We start from the raw sequence: 16362 nt of genomic DNA, 5'->3' as shown, positions 1-16362 counted from the left end.
GGATAAGCCAACGATAATGCATCTGTGGTTTGGAAATGTGTTTTATTTTTACTTTTGAATACAATTGTCTATGACTTCCTAACACTGGAAGCAAATTATTTCATACTATAAATATCTCACTTAAAGGAAATCTCAAAGTTTTCCAGTTCTCCATTTCCCAGCTCACTACTGCCCACCAAAATTGGACAGCATCCCCTCCAAGACTGATATATACCACACACCAGGAAAGGAATACCTTTTCTTTGATCTACTGGCTAGGCCCCTATTAAAATGGCAGCAAACTAAAGTCTTCCTTGTGTCGGTAAGGATTAGAGTCTGTGAGGGAAGGGACCTGGTAAGGATTTGGAAATCAAATTTGTTGGGGATATTTCGCCCATTGATGATCAGGTGTCGACAGTAGAGATCTTCCCTCTCTGGCAGTATAGATGAAATTGGAGTATTTCGATGCCATTTCAAATACTCTCTACCAGGGGAAGAATGTTAGCATTTCATGAAGAGCTTATTTAGTCATTGGGCCTGCTAAGTAAGTGGAGCAGGGGCTGGCAGTGATGCTCTCAGCCTTGAGCATCATTATAAGGCATTCATCACTCATCCCAAAGGGAAGGGAAAAAAGGAAAAGGGAGAGAGACCTAAACTGAGAGAAAAAGAAACATGTGCAGGGGATGGTGAGTGGTCAGGTGTCTTCAACAATGGCCCTGGTGGGCTCCAGTGCTTTGGAAGAGGCACTATGGTGTGAGGTAGACAAGCCCTGAGCTGGGATCTTGCCTCTGCTACCTCCTGCCTGGGGGACCCTTCCATGGTTGTGAAACAAGGGAGTTGCCTTAAGTCTGGGGAGTCAAACATTAAAGTATACTGACTTAGAAAACCACAAATTCCCATTAGGTATGTTGTATTGCATTTTCCTACATTACGTTAACTATTTCCCAACTACATTGGAACGTGGTTCACCCCTACAGCAAGTTTGATACCTCTGGCTTAGATGGTTCCTGTGCTTCTTTGAAGGTCCAAATCCTCTGCTTCATGGGTTGCCATGGAGAACGTTGATTTCTGCTGTGGGGCCAAAGAGAGATGGGCCTTTCTTGACTGTTGCAGCCTGGCTGTCCCCTCGCTGGTCCCTTTCCCCAGCCCGGACTCTGACACCAGCATTATAACTATGGAGTTCAATGTTAATGCTTGATAAAACTCCTTAATAGAGGCGCCCAACTAATTTTGCCCATATTAGCCTCTTACAAATAACCCTTTTCCAAGTCCCCACTGGCACACTTACCATGCTTGTGGCAACTTATTTTCCCTTTGTTTGTGCATCAGCCACCCAAGCTCCCCTTCTGAACACCTTGAGGAGGCCTCTCTTCTCTCCATTTCAATGAGGCGAAGATTCCACTTGGAGCCTCTGAGGCTCAGTCCTTTGTGGTGGTGAGCCCTGGTGCTTCCTTTGGCCAGATTTTCTTCCCCTTGCTGTGGGCTATTGTCAGCCAGACCAGGAGATGGTCGTCGCTGGATACTCTTTGGCTGAGCTGCAACTAATTGTATCATGAGAGTCAGGCGAGGCAGACAGAGTAGTTGGTATCTGTAGTATATTTGAAGGAGAGAACAGGGAATGGTGGGCTCTGTGTTCTTGGTAAAATTGAGGCTCTTAATGGCGGAGCTGAAGATTAAATTGTTCTCTTAGAGAAAGAGCCCACTGAGAAATCCACCACTTGCCACATTCAGCTCATGTTTAGCCCCAAATAGACTTGAAATGGGTATATCTCTGAGAGTTCCAAATGCTCCAAGTCCGTCAGCATGAGCTCCTTGAACCAGGACCTCAGGTCGTTTTGGTGGCTGTAAGCACATTATTAGGACTTGGGCGCCCAGTCTTCAGGAGCAGGACATAGCCCAGCACTGACCCCTTCCTCAGCCCCAGAAGCAGACATATGCTCAGGATGGGATTGGCAAGGGAACTTTATAGGAGAAAGAAAAGGAGGTCATCCATATGCAGGCCAGCAGTGCTTTTCTGCCACCTGGCATAGGGTTCTTGGCTGCTGTTTGGGATGGGGCTGATTTGGGAGTTGAGGTGAGTTTTTTGGGAAAAAATCTGATTGGGCTATTTGGTGTAGAGATGGGTGAGAAGCACTGAAGGGTGTGCACATGGCAGAGTAGTGGCATTGGGGCTGAAAGGCTCAGTTATGGTGAACCTGGCTGCCCTTTCTGCCACCACTTCCCTAAAATGCAGCTCTGAGATGTCTTCCAGGCCTTGGGCTGGTGTGTCTTTGTGATAGAGCTTGTCTGTTTTATCAGAGGGCACACTTCTTGGCCTCTAGATGCATGCGTTGCCCATAACATGTCTTGGCACCTTTTGGCCTTGGACTTGGGGCAGAGTTATCTAAGGGAAACCTGTCAGGATGGTGCCAGTGCCTTCTCTTCCCCAGGAGTTTCTCTGTAATTTATATGGCATCATGAGAACTGTGTTGAGCACAGCAGAGATAATGAAAGGATGCGAGAAGTTTCTATGGCTGTCTCTAAATGGACATGAACGATGTCTGTGTGCTGCCTCCAACAGGATCACCCCTGAGCCTGACGTGATGCTCGGTTGAGACTGCTAGGGAACGTTCCCCAGTCGTCATGCAGAAAGCACAGAGTAGGAAAGACTCAGTGGCCGGCCGTACTTGGGGACCATAAGACATGAGGGTTCTTAGAAACTCAGGGTTAGCAGAACCTGCTTTATTCCCACAGACCACATGAAAGTTCTTGGGTGCCTGGCAATGTTGCTGGGCCTCTGCACCACCATTCTGTGCATCACCAATCACTGTATAGGCAGTGAAACGGAGAAGGACTAGGAGTTGGGCCTGAACATGGCCCAAGCCTCTGCCAGGATTGTGTGGCTCTGGCAGTGGGTCCACCAGCATGAAGGGGGCTTGCTTTGTTGGCACTTGGCCTCTTCTGCAACTGAAGTACACAGGGGCAAAAGAAAGATTAACGGGAGACTTCTTTTAGGCCAAGTGCAGGAAGGGCAGGATCTAGAGAGAGTAAATCAGTTAGATAGATAATAAAAAGTACTAATAAATACCCTGTAAGGCTCTTCATCCACAGGTGCAGCTCTCTAGGGCCCTACCTGCAGGGGGGAGGTATCCAAGGTCAATGAAAACAGCAGCCTCTACGGGTCTTTTTTGGATTGATCAAAAAGTTAGCTGTAGTACACTGAGCTACCTCACCCCACCTCTGCTGGCCCCTTCCAGGGTCTCCAGTACTAAGGGAGAAACCCACATTTTAAATCACTATTGCCATTGAGTCTTCTGAGCACCTGAAGGCTTTAGGTCTATGCCAAACAAATAATATTAAAACAGAGTTCTTGTTAGTTGGAGTGTAGTTATCTGAGGTTTTCTTGCCCATGTACATTGATGTGCTTTCCTAGATTCTCTGGGTTGTCCACATTTTCTGAATGATTCTGTTTCAAATGTTAGGGAGGTAAGTGAGCATTGTAGAAACCTCCTTCTCTAGTTTGAAAGAGCACCCAAATGGCCAAGGTCCCAGCATCCTTCTTGACATGCTGTTTTCCTTTCTCATTGTTTCTTGGCTTCTTGTGGCCTACTCCAGTACTCAGAACATCTGGCATTGTCATGGTCTCCCCACTGGCCCCGTATTTGGCAATTGCTCAGAGCACTTTCCCTCTATGAGTTCATTTGGTCCTCCTCACTCCTGAGCAGTAGGGGACAGGTGGCAGGGAACAGAGGTTACCCACTTGACCACTGATGAAATTGGCTGAGGTGAGGAGCTAGCCCAGTGTTTGCACTGCAGATGGTGCTTGGAATAGGGGAAGATGGAAAGGTCTTTGTTACCAGCCTCCACTCATTGGCTCCAGATCTATTTCTAAGCACCTAAACTTTCTTTGCGGGAGCCTTGGAAACTACGATGTCAAGAAAGGGCATGAAGGGGCACACATTGGTTTTCTTTCCCACGATGAAATGCTAATTTCTTCCATTTGTGGCTATAGAAACATTTGTTGTATCCACGTTTTTAGGACCACCTTTCATACATTCTCGTAATCAAATAACCACACCACACCTTGTGTCTCTGCTGCAAGCGTTTGGCCTAAATTTCTAGCAGGGTAGTATAAGCAGAAAGATCATTGGCTTTGGAGTCAAGAGGCCTGGGTTCTAATTCTTCCTCAGATGTTTCCTAGTTGTGTGCCCCTGGCTAAGGCACCTCACCTCTCTCATGGCCCGATTTCTCTCGCCAGTCAGATGGATACAATGATGCTGATGCTTCCTGCTGAGTACCTTAGGGCGATTCACAAATGAATGTGAGTGTTCACACTAGGTATAGCCTGTGCACTCAATGCCTCTTTTTTTCACTCTTCAGGAGGAATCACTCATGACACTTTCCAAAAAGAGCTCATGTGCTTTGACCCAGACACAGACAAGTGGACTCAGAAGGCTCCCATGACCACAGTCAGAGGCCTGCACTGCATGTGCACCGTTGGAGAAAAGCTTTACGTGATTGGTGGAAACCACTTTAGAGGAACCAGTGATTATGATGATGTTCTCAGCTGTGAATACTACTCTCCAGCACTCGATCAGTGGACTCCAATTGCTGCTATGTTAAGAGGGCAGAGTGATGTTGGGGTTGCTGTGTTTGAAAATAAAATCTATGTGGTGGGTGGGTACTCTTGGAACAACCGCTGTATGGTAGAGATAGTCCAGAAATATGATCCAGAAAAGGATGAGTGGCACAAAGTTTTTGACCTCCCTGAATCTCTTGGTGGTATCCGGGCTTGCACCCTCACTGTTTTTCCTCCCGAAGACACCGCAGGGTCCCCTTCTCGAGAGTCGCCTCTGTCGGCCCCATAAAAGCCACCCTGCGGGCTTGGGGGCTGCCGTCCTCTCTGGATCTGGGGCTGGGGATGCTCTTCCTCTTCTTGTCGCTCTTGTTGTTCTTAAGTAGTATTTGTTAGGGCTCTCCTCCAGCACTTGGTCCCATGACTGGCAAACAACCAGCGTTGATGTTATTTGTGATCTTTGTTTATTGTAGAATGTTTATCTGTGGTTAACAAAAGCATCCTGAACATGTATTCATCAGAGCCAAATGTTTAACCAATGAAAAAGCAAGGTATTGTCTTTCAACTGTTTTGCTTCTGTACTGCTTTGTACATCGATGGGGTGGGCGGGAAGCGTGGGGTCAGCTTATGAGAAGAAGCCCAACCATTCACCTTGGCAGTGGGATGTTGTCACTCGTGTGTAACCACATTTTCTGTGCTTGAAGATGGAAAGGTGTTTGCTTCTGGTTTTTTGACTGTGAGGGAGGCTATCTGGGTGAGCTTGCCTCCCTCTGTTCATGAAGTACTTTGGCCATCTCCCTCTCTCTCTCTCTCTCTCTTTTGCTCTTGCCCTCGCTCTCGCTCTCTTGCTCAGCCCACCTGACCAGGTGGGGTATATTCCAACCATAGGAAGTTGCTTAGACAGACAGGAGAACTTGTAAAAATACACTTCCAGAAAGCAGCACAGCCTCATCCCCAAGGCCAGGCTCGGGGCTGCCATCACAGGCATCAGTGCCTACCTTTTTTCATGTCAGTACAAACATACAACATTCTAAGTTTTAAAAATTGGATGGTACTTCAAATAAATACAAAAACATTTTTAAATCTTCTTCCAAGAAGCAGTTTCCACTTATCCCAACTGATAATCCATGGGCAATCAGTCCAGCCATATTGAATTTCAGGGCATAAGGGCCAGAAGCATGTTCGTCCTGAGCAGACCGATTTGTCCCAGCCTCGTTGTCCCTTTGGCTCCCATGAATCCTTCTTGTTCTCCTTGATTGTTGTAACTTTGCGTATTCTGTGTCCTTTCCACAGTCGCTTTAATAAGGTTATTTAGCACAAGATACATTTTGAGCAAGAGAGCTGCTTTTCTCTGTGAACTCAGACTTCCATGTTTTATCTTTTGTTCAATAAAACTTTTAATGTCATTGTGGTCTGAGGTACATCATTACTTACCTACCAGCATTATCACAGATGTGTGCACATGTGCATGAGAATGTGTATGAGTATCGGGGGCAGAGAATGGTGGTAGGAGCTGGTCAGACTTTATCTTGGAGGAGGGCATATTGGGACATTCATTCAGGCAAAGAAAACAAGACCCAGCCTACTCTTAAGAAGGATCCGGAATGCACCACTATGTGGCTGTACAGGGTGGACATTTGGCAGATCAGCTGTTCTCCTGTTCTACAGAAGTACTCCCAACAAGCAGGAAGAGTAAATTTAGACATCGAAAACAACTTCACCTCATCCAGGCCTTAAAGTTGGAGTGATTCGGCAGAACCAAACACATAGCTATTTTTTCTGGGATCTTTTAAGTACATTCCTGCTTATTAGGAGGGAGATGGACAAGAAGCCAGCCCAGTGGTTCCCAATGCAGATGTTTTTGCAGTTGGTTCTTTGATTGGATTAGGCTCATGTGTGGAAACTTGCTTTGAAATTGGCCAGCTGGGACCGGTTCACAGGAGAGGCAGTATGATTCTGAGCCAACTTGGAGCATCATGGCCCCTTTGGAAGGGGGGCTCTTAGCAATGCAGAAGTCAGGTGGATTTGACCTGGAGCAAAGCAGGATAAACTAAGCAGTGAGTTCATTAGGAAATAGAAGTTTGAAAGACTGATTGGAAGGGCTGGGAAGGTGGAACCAGTTGCCTCTTGGGCAGAGGTTGGATCCACTTAATTTACATTAGCTTGCCCTAATGGCTTGGAGGACTCAGGATCTGGTTCTTTGTACACCTATTGGAAAAGGGGCATATTTCCACGTATGGACAGCCACATTCTCAGCGTTCAGTAATTTCCCTTTAACATGCGTGCACACAGAGCATACGTTGCTAAAAATAAGCAGTTAACGTCTCTGGAATTCAATTAATGCCTCACCCACAGGTGCTATTATTGAGCAGTTTCAGTATCAGAGAAAGTGAGGGATTTTCTTAGAAGCTGAATCACTCATCATTCTGGTCAAATTGATTGACGTAGAATTCCACCTTGCCTAACTTAAGGTGCTTTTTCTGCTCAAAGAGGCAATTGAAGAATCCATTTTGTCTTGATTCAGTTAGAACATCAAAGGTCCAGAATATTCCTCCTTCCTTGGTCCAGGTTACAAAACGATCAGGGATGGGAAAAAAAGACTGAAGAATGGTCAGTATCCTTCCTCATTCAGGTTGTGTGTGTCCTGGAAAGAGAAGCCCATGTTCTGAAACTGATCGTTAACCTTAAGGACTATAAAAATGTCAGTGTGCATAATCCTTCTCGGGGAGTTACTAAGATAATTCCTTCATTAATAGTGTAGGATAGATTGTTCCACAGGGTGATTGTGGAGCATTTGATTTAGTTTGAAAATGCAACGCCCTTTTTTACTGCAAGGGCCCTTGTACCTCATTTTCTTTCTGAGCTTTTTCCAGAAGAGGAAACCTGGGCCCCAGGGTGGAAAGGTTGGCACTTTCCCCAGGAGGTCTTCTCTAAACACTGACCTCTGCACACACTCTTGCTTGGTTCTTGCTTTTCTGCATCTGGATATCCAGAACAGGATCTTGAGACCTCCATGTGGAACCCTTTGCTTAGATTTGTAGCCTTACATGACACGGGGAGCCCAGGAAGAGCCCAGGGGACTCTGTCACCATTCAGAAAACTGACCGTGAAGTGCATCACCGGAAAAATGAGAACTGCCTGCTTTATACTGAAATGCCATTAGCCAAGATGTGGTCAGTGGAAAGCCTCCCTCCGTTAATGAAGCTTGCAACAATGAGGTCTTGGGGGAGTTACTGTGGCTTCCCAAGTCATCCCCTTTCAGCCTTAGCTGGGCTGGCCCCTCACACAAAACCAGGTAATAATAATAAACCCACATTCCCAAAGCACATTTCTTAAAGCAAATCTAGGAAAAAGTAGTGGTGTTTCCTTCTTACAGAAGAAGGAACTGAGGCTTGGCAAAGTGGAAGGGAACTTCCCGGCATCACATGGATACTAAGTGTTAGAAGTTGGATTCAAATCCAGGTTTTCTAGGTCAAGAACTAGCACTTTTCCCACTAAACCATCTTGCCTGCTAGACCCTTTACCACTTTACAAGCTGACACTTTAGAAATGAAATTTGAATACACTCACTGTGTATAACGAGATGAAAGGGGGCAAGGCTAGAAATTACTTGCAGATAAGCATTCTGTATTATTCTGGTCTCTGCATATTTCCCCAGTCGTTAGCCAATCCTACTTGCGGTCAACACATGGCAAGCCTTTTGACGTGAAGGAGACAGGAAAATAAGCAGTGGACAGTACCACCCCTGGACAAAGAGGAGACATTCCCATACTTCATTTCATTGTTAGAAACTTTCTTCCCAAAGATAACGAGCTCCCGTCTGGTCCGTTTCTCCCAGCAGGGAGGTAGGGAGTGGAGCCATCGTTCCCTTTTTATAGCTAAGGAAATTGAAGGGCAGAGAAATCATGCCTTTTGCTCAGGGTCAAAGAACCAGAGTCAGAGGAGGCATTCGAACCTAGGGTGGCCCAGATCTAGTGCAGTTGGCAGCAAGGCGGGGGGGGGAAGGGGAACCCTGTTGATGTTCCACAAAGGAAGGTTATGGCAAAACAATACCGTGAGCACCAAACACCCAAATAACAGTTCCTTCTCTGGGAGGTAGGTGTGGGTGTCTGGGAAGAGTGGTAGTGAGGTGAGATGGGCAGGAAAGGGCCCTCTGGGGAGCCCTGCACTGCAGCATCCCAGATCCAAGAAGAAGTGGATGACTTATACTCTTCTTCTCCCCTCCACCCCCCATCTTGAGAATACCAAGCTGAGGTAGGGCCAGCCTCCATCTTTTCCCATGAGGAACCTAGTGACAGACAAGGGATTCAGTATAGTTCTGTAGAAAGTCGGACACTTCCCAAGGAGGCCTCCCCTTCCTACAACTCTGTCTTCTTACACCTTCCTCCTCTCTACAATCCAGTGACACTAGCCTCCTTCCTCTTCTTGCAGACCACAATCCATTTCCCTTCTCAAGTGAGCATGCATATTCCTACAGGGCATTCCTAAACTCTGGATACATAGGCACAAATGCATATTTTCAAGAAATGAAATGAATGACATTTTCAACAATGTTTTATTTAATTGGAATATTAACAAATAACATCTTCAATTCATTTTTGATGTAAAGGTTGATGCGCTTTGCAAGATTCACGCAAACTCGATGCAATAACTCCACATTGCCATCAATTGCCTGTGTGTCCAGACTTTGGGGATACCCTGTGCACGTCTACACATTGGATCCTTCCAGTTGAATGGAAGCTCCTTGAGGGCAGGGCCTATTTCATTTTGTCTTTGTATCCATAGCACCTAACAGTACCTGGCATACAGTAGATCCTTAATAAATGCTTGTTTGTGTTAACACAAGAAGAGAATGACATATGGTTATTAGTAACATCTCCCTGCAAAATAGTGAAAAGTGGCATGAGGGGGATGAGGCCCAATAAGTCAGGTCATCCCAGGAGCATTTTTTAATTTAATTTTTTCAATTAACAAAAATCTATTTTCTCTCCCTCCCAACCTTCCCCCTTACACTGAAAAAAAAAACCAGAACTAAAACAAGCCCTTGTGACAAATGCCCCAAATCAAGCAAAGAAATTCCCTCATTGGCCACGTGATTTGTAAGCCAGTGACCCTGGCTTCTTTGCCGTTGTTGCACAAGACCCTTCACCTCCTGACCTTGGGCATTTTCACTGGTTGTCCCCCTTGCATGGAATCCTCTCTTCATGTGTACTTCTTGAATCTCCTGGCCTCCTTGGCTTTCTTTGAGTCCTAGCTAAAATCTTAGTTTCTACAGGAAGCCTTTTCTAATCTAATGCTTTCACCGTATTATTGAAAATTTATCGTGTCTCTAGCTTGTTTGTTTTGGCATTTATTTTGTCTATAGCTCTATAAGCATCTATAGCTTGTTTGTACCTAGGTGTTTTGCACACTGTCTCCCCCACTGGACTGGGAACTTCTTGAGAACAGGAACTGGTTTTTGCCTTTATTTTTATCCCCAGTGCTTAGCACAGTGTATGGCACACAGTAGGCCCATAATCAGTGTTTAATGATCGACCGAAGGTGGTACTCCCTCTCGGGAGGTAGATAACACACTTTCTTGTAGGTCAGGTGGAATCATGGTTGGTCATAGTTCAGATTATAGATCAGAGTTCTCATGTCTTTCAGAGACATCATTTTAGTACAAGAACATTTTGAGATGCTCCACGCCTTTGCACAGATTATGTACTCTCCATGCCTGGAATGTTCTCCCTCCTCACCTAGGCCTTTTGGGATCCCTGGCTTCCATTAAGACCCAACTCAAGGACCATCTTCTACACAAAGCCTGTCCTGATCCTCTCAGTTGTCACCCACCTCCCAACTTTGTTTAGATTTTGCATTTAATTAGCTGTGTATTTGCTCTTTTTCTCTGAGTGGAATGGAAGTTTCTGGAGGACAAGGACTTCCTTTTCTTGCTCTGTATTCTTAGCACTTAGCACAAAACCTTGGTGCTTGTTGAACTGTATTGAATCCCTTGCTGAATCCCTTCCTCCCTCCCTGTCTGAAAGGTGCAATGCTCTAAGCAGCAGTGGCCCATGGCCCCACATCCATTGCTTGTTTTGAATATTGTTTCCTGTAGTGTGGGGATTGCTGAAGGTAAGAGTAGGTAGAGTGGCCATGACCCTTGCCCATCCTATTGGAGCCCCACCTCCTTGAAGCCCCAACGAGATTGTTTATAGTTAGATAGAAAATTAGAGCTCCCATCTTTCAATTAAATTCAGCCCATGTTAATTGAGTCCTGTGCCAAAAGTCTAAGCTGGCTTCCCTGTCCTCCCTCTAGGAGCTTCCAGATAGGAAGACTACCCACCAAAACATGAACGAGTTCCATAACATATAAGTCCAGGCAACATTAGTTTCATTTTGGGCTTTAATTCCAACCAATAAGGATTTATTATGCTTCTAGTTATGGCAGCTAGGTGGTGCTGCAGGGGATACAGTACTGGGCCTGTAGTCAGGAAGTCATCTACCTGAATTCAAATGTTGCCTCAGATTCTTACTATTGTGTGACCCCAGGCAAGTCACTTAATCCTGTTTGCTTTAGTTTCCTCATCTATAAAATGAACTGCAGAAGGAGATGGCAAACCATTCCGATATCTTTGCCAAGAAAACACCAAATGGGTTTACGAAGAGTTGGGCATGACTGAAGCAACTGAACAAAGTTATGGACCAGGCACTGTGCTAAGGTGTTGGAACTACAGACACAAATGAAACATTTTATGCTTAAAGGCTGCTAGGCAGTGCCACAGTGCACAGAGCACAGAGCACTGGGCTGGGAGTCAGGAAGAACAGAGTTCAAATTCAGCCTCAGAAACTTAACTAGCTGTGTGACCCTGGGCAAATCACTTAACGTCTACCTCCTAGGGTTGTTGGAAAGATAAAATGAGGTGACCTTTATAAAGCACTTAGCACAATGTCTGGCACATAGTAGGTGCTTAATAAATGTTTATTCCTTCCTTCCTTTAAGGAACTTCTACTTGGAGTCTTTGTATTCCCAGAACCAAGCACAGAGTCTGGTACATAGTAGGTATTTTAACAAATATTTTTTCAGTGGAATTGAATTGAGTCTGTGTGGGCTAGGTGCCAATGCAGAAGATGGCTAGATAAACAGTCAGTGTTTGCTATAAGAGGGCAAGGAAGGTGAGAGATCCCTGTGGGCTGGGCTGGAGTGAAAGAGGTTGCAACCTCTTTCATAAAGGGGGAGCACCTGAACAGACCCTGAAGAATGAAGAAAGTAGGGGTGGGGTCCTGGCTTTGGGTCCCTGGGCAGATTGGCCTCCATGTAGCCCTCCAGGTGAGATTGCCTTGAACAGAGGGGAGGCTGCCACTGTAGGGGGATGGAAAATGACATCTTAATAATGCCATACTTAGCTGAGCTTTGGGATTGGGTCTGTCTGGGCCCATGACAGCACAACAAGCTTACTACCAGCAGTTTGGCACAGGATTCGTTTCTCCAAAGGAGTGTGTTCAGATCTCTATTGGAGCTACTTCCGGGCAAGGGAAACACCCATTTCCTCTGGCTCTGTTTTCCTTGTAGTGATATCACTCCAGAAGGACTCCCAGGAAATTGGAGCATTTGTTTTGGGGCTAATATTATTACTGTCATAGTAGGGAAAAAGGCATCTGACATGGCGACTCATCTTCCCCATTTTGGGGGGGCCTCCACATGGGCTTTTTCCAGCAAGGGAGTTTAAATGGTGGTTTTGTTAAAATTAGAAGAGAAAAATCCCCTCTTCTGCTTATTTATTTGAGGCATTCTTCCAACTGCTTAGAGATAGGGCCAGCCAAATGATGGTATTAAGTCTGTTTGTTTCAGTGATATCCTCACGCCCTTTTTTCATCTCTTGGGCTCACCCTTAGGTGCCCTTCCAGTGAACCCATTCCCATGCATGTATAAATGGGTAATGATCTCTTCACCTCAATAGGGTCTTTCAGGGGACAAAGATACCTTAGGGTAAAATCTCAAATGGTAGAATTTCATGCAGCAGCAAACTGAGTGGGATAGGTAGCAGGGGGCTAAGAGACCTAGTGCAACTCAAGCGGTATTCATTAAATGCAGGCTGAGTTAATAGGCAACATTTGCTGTTAGGCACTGGAAATATAAAAAGATCCAAAGGAATGAAGCCGGTCCTTCCTGCAGGGAGCTTAGACTGTCTAACTGCTTCTGTTCCATGTCTATAGACACCTCACTCACTCCATTGTAGCCAGAAGAGGAATGTCCCTTGGAGCAACCAGTGACTGGCTAAGTCTGTTTCTACAGACTTGGACCAGGCCCCTTGTGGGCTGGCCATTTCTATGCTTGTTTTTTCTTGAGATTAGTTTCCTTAGGCCGATTCCTAGTTAATTAAACCCAGTCTGTGTATAGGAAGCACCTACTATGTTAGTTTTAATTAGGGTTAATGATGGAATTTAAACTTAGGAGTGAAGTGAAATATTTGGAGTTCCCATGCCAAATAAGTCAACCCTTCCCCCAATGACTGAATCATATCATCGGCACTTCAGAGTAACAAAGGAGAGAATCAGGGAGCTGAGCGCCAGGGTGGGCTCCCAGCTCTGTCCCCCTTGCTCTCCCTGCCTCTTCTCCTTTTTATTTGTAGGTCAGTTACTACTGACCTGCTGAGGAATTCTTGAAGCAGCTGTACATTGTTCCCCAGCCTCTTTACAGCTTTCAGATGCCTCAATATGACCATTTGAGGCCCCATCCTTAGTTCCTGGCTTTTCTCCCTTGAAGGTTTCATCTACTTACATGTACCCAAGAGTCTTTTCTGTGCAGATAATTCCCAAGCTCCAGACTTACATGTCCAGCAGCTCCATTTGGCTCAAGCCAAATGCATCATTTTCCTCCCTGCCATTTCCCAATTTTAGTCACTCGGGTTTGAAATTTCCAAGTTCTTTTCAACTTCTCCCTCTCTTCAGAACTAAATAAACCTCAAAGACTGTTGTTTCTTCTTCCCAATATCTCTCACATCCATTTCTTCCCCTCCATCTTGGTCACCACCACTCTAGCTCTGCCCCTCTTCACTGAATGCCTGGAGAATTGCAGTGACCCCCATACTAATCTCTGGATCTCCAGAATTTCCCCTTCTACCTCATCCTATGTGAATTAATAGGACGGGAAAATTATACAGTAAAAAGTTTTTAGTCATTTCTTATCCTCTGGAATATCTATAGGTTCCTTTTGATATCCTCAATTCACTTCACTGTTTTGGACCCAACCTTTCAAATAAAATCCTATGATTTTATCCAGAAAACAAAAGAAACCCAAATAGGATCAAGCAAAAGGGGTTTTGGTCAAATGTAAAAAGTGAACTTGACAAACACTCCTCCCATTAAACATTCTTGATGCCCAAACAGCTCTCCTCTAGAAAGTACTTTGAGGATGCTTGTTTTAACAAAGACTTCTGATTTGCATTTGGAAGGAAGTACAGTTAATTGCAAGAAAATTCTGAAATAGCAAAGGTATGGAAGCCACCTCCACAGTGCTATTTTAAGATGGCGGTATAAACAATGTCATTGAAATGAATTTTCTTTTGCTAATCTATTGTTTTCAGTGATGTCATTTTGAGTTCTTTAATTCCAAAGATGTTTCTATGTAAAAGCATGTAGCCATACCTGACAGTATTTACTACTGCAATATTATTATGCAACATCACAAGTGGAAGGGCTTTGGGTGGTCATCTAGTCCAGCTCCTTCATTTGATCATTCATTCATTTATTCATTGTTCTTTTCTCAGACTTCTCTTTTGTTTTTATTTTTTCCCTTTGGATCCAAAAAGAACCTTCCACTTGTTTTTTCAAATAAGTTTTATCGACACCTTTTGTTCTTAGATCATGATTATTTATGGATATAAATTCCTAGTCCTGCATCCCCTCTCTCCATATTGAATCTTTCCTCGTAAGAACTTAAAACAAGTGACCATCCACCTAATCCAACAATATTGGCAATATCCTTCCCTAGTAATGCCCTGCGTCTACACTAAGAGGACCATCAGAACATAAATGAAGAGCTTAAAAGCACTTCAGAGCCCATCTCTAGTGCAACCCCTTGCCCACCCTTATTTTACAGGCACCCATATTTTGTTTCTGGTTCTTTAGTACCACAAAGTATGCTATTATGATTATTTGGTGTATACTGGAAATGTGTTTGGACCTTAGACCTCCTTGGGGTATAGATCTAGTAGTGATATTATTCCAACCCTTTCAGTTTCCAGAGGTGAAAAGTCCATGAAGTTAATGGCACAACTAGGACTTGGAGTTGAGCTTGGCTTGACTCCCAGTTCAGTCTTCTTTCCACATGACGCCTTATTTCATTAATTCAAATTTTAAATCTGTAAGCAGCATTTTTCTTTTCATGTACCCTTCCCTCCATCTCTGCTCCACAGAATCTGTCTGATATACTTGTAAATTATGAAATTATTTGAATAGATCTGTTTGTGAACCTTATCAATGACCACAGTACCATGAAGATTTGATAGAATTGGAAGCTTTGGAGATGTGGTCCAGAGTATATTGTAAGACACATGTTAGCATGGAAGAAAGAAGCAAGTAATTGAGTAGCTTTTAATGGAATGGAGAAAACAAACAAAGAGAAATCATTTTTCCATCATGGAGGCAGCATGGCATAGTTGATAGGGTACTGGACTTGGAGTCAGAAGATCTGAATTTGATTTCCACCTCAGGCACTAGTTACTAGTTGTGTGACCCCATGGAAATCACTCAACCCTCTCTGTGCCTCAGTTTCTTCATATGTAAAATGAGAGGGTTTGACTCAATGGTCTCTAAGGCTTCTTCCAGCTTGAGAACTCTGATCCAATGATCCTGTGTTTGTTTCAACTAATTTTGGGGAATGGCCAATATGTCTATATTCAGAGCTTGCAAACTGCTCACCTGACTCCCTTTGCAACTCCCTTTCTCTCTCTCAGGGCTAGCTCACCCCTGACTCATATCATCTCAGTTGAGTGCTGATTGTGACTAGCTAATTTGTAGTGGAAAATAGCACCCCCAAGGCATTCTCACAAGATCTCCTGCCATTTCTGAATACAGCCTCCTTTCTTTGACAAAATGAAACCTTTACTTTGAGCCCTCACTGGAAATAATGGCTTTAGGCTCAGATCACATTCAAACATTTTTCTGGGGCAAAGAACACCACCACCACCAAAACAAAAACAGGAAACCAACAATAGTTCCATTAGGCTTGTTGGAGAGGCAATGATGGCTCCAGCTGGGTTTCAAAAGTTTGGGGGTTCAATTCAGCTCCCCAGGGAGAAACATGGTCCCAAGGCTGCCTAAACAAGCTGACAGGCAGTTTCATGAGCCAAAAAGCTATTCTTTTCAGTGGGAGAGAACTGATTAATGAGACAGTAATGACCATGTTTTGGTGCCAGAAACCATGCATTATATTATATATTATATTATCTTCTACTTTAGCGATTCAAAATTGGGTTCCCAGTCTGTAGACATTGAAGATCGGATTGGCTGAACCCACCAGGGAATGAGCAGCTAACTCCAGCAGGTCCAGGGCCTGTGGCAGACCCAGAGATGGAAATGGCGGGGAAACAAGGTAGTCAAGTCAGTTTTTCTGAGGAAAAAACCCAGCAACTGGAGGGTTAAATGTCAGTAATTAGGAGTGCACTTTATCTGTGCTGCCAAACTAGATACATGGCTCTACTTTCAGCACCATGGACAGAGGGCAGCCACAAAGTTAAGGTCTCGACCTGAGTCATCCATAGCAAGACAGTGCTGAGCTGGGTTAAACTAATCTACTATCATTGTAAACATGTGAGAAAAGATGGTACTGAAGAGGCTTAAGGAGG

General features: G+C 44.6%; 1 protein-coding gene across 2 annotated transcripts in view; it reads left to right on the top strand.

Moving 5' to 3' along the window:
• The window catches only part of KLHL13 (kelch like family member 13), a 55028-nt gene extending 49088 nt beyond the window's left edge, over window positions 1-5940 (top strand). The window contains exon 9 of one of the 2 annotated variants that reach the window (XM_036740298.1): window positions 4339-5940. In XM_036740298.1, the coding sequence (XP_036596193.1) occupies window positions 4339-4826 (488 nt within the window). In that variant the 3' untranslated portion in view covers window positions 4827-5940. The remainder of the gene's footprint in view (window positions 1-4338) is intronic. The other variant, XM_036740299.1, reaches the window with a different exon arrangement.
• The last annotated feature ends 10422 nt before the right edge of the window (window positions 5941-16362 follow it).

This window comes from Trichosurus vulpecula, chromosome X, assembly GCF_011100635.1.
Source record: "Trichosurus vulpecula isolate mTriVul1 chromosome X, mTriVul1.pri, whole genome shotgun sequence".
Taxonomy (NCBI): domain Eukaryota; kingdom Metazoa; phylum Chordata; class Mammalia; order Diprotodontia; family Phalangeridae; genus Trichosurus; species Trichosurus vulpecula.
Note: the sequence above shows the minus strand (reverse complement) of the source record. Positions and strands in the feature narration are given on the sequence as shown.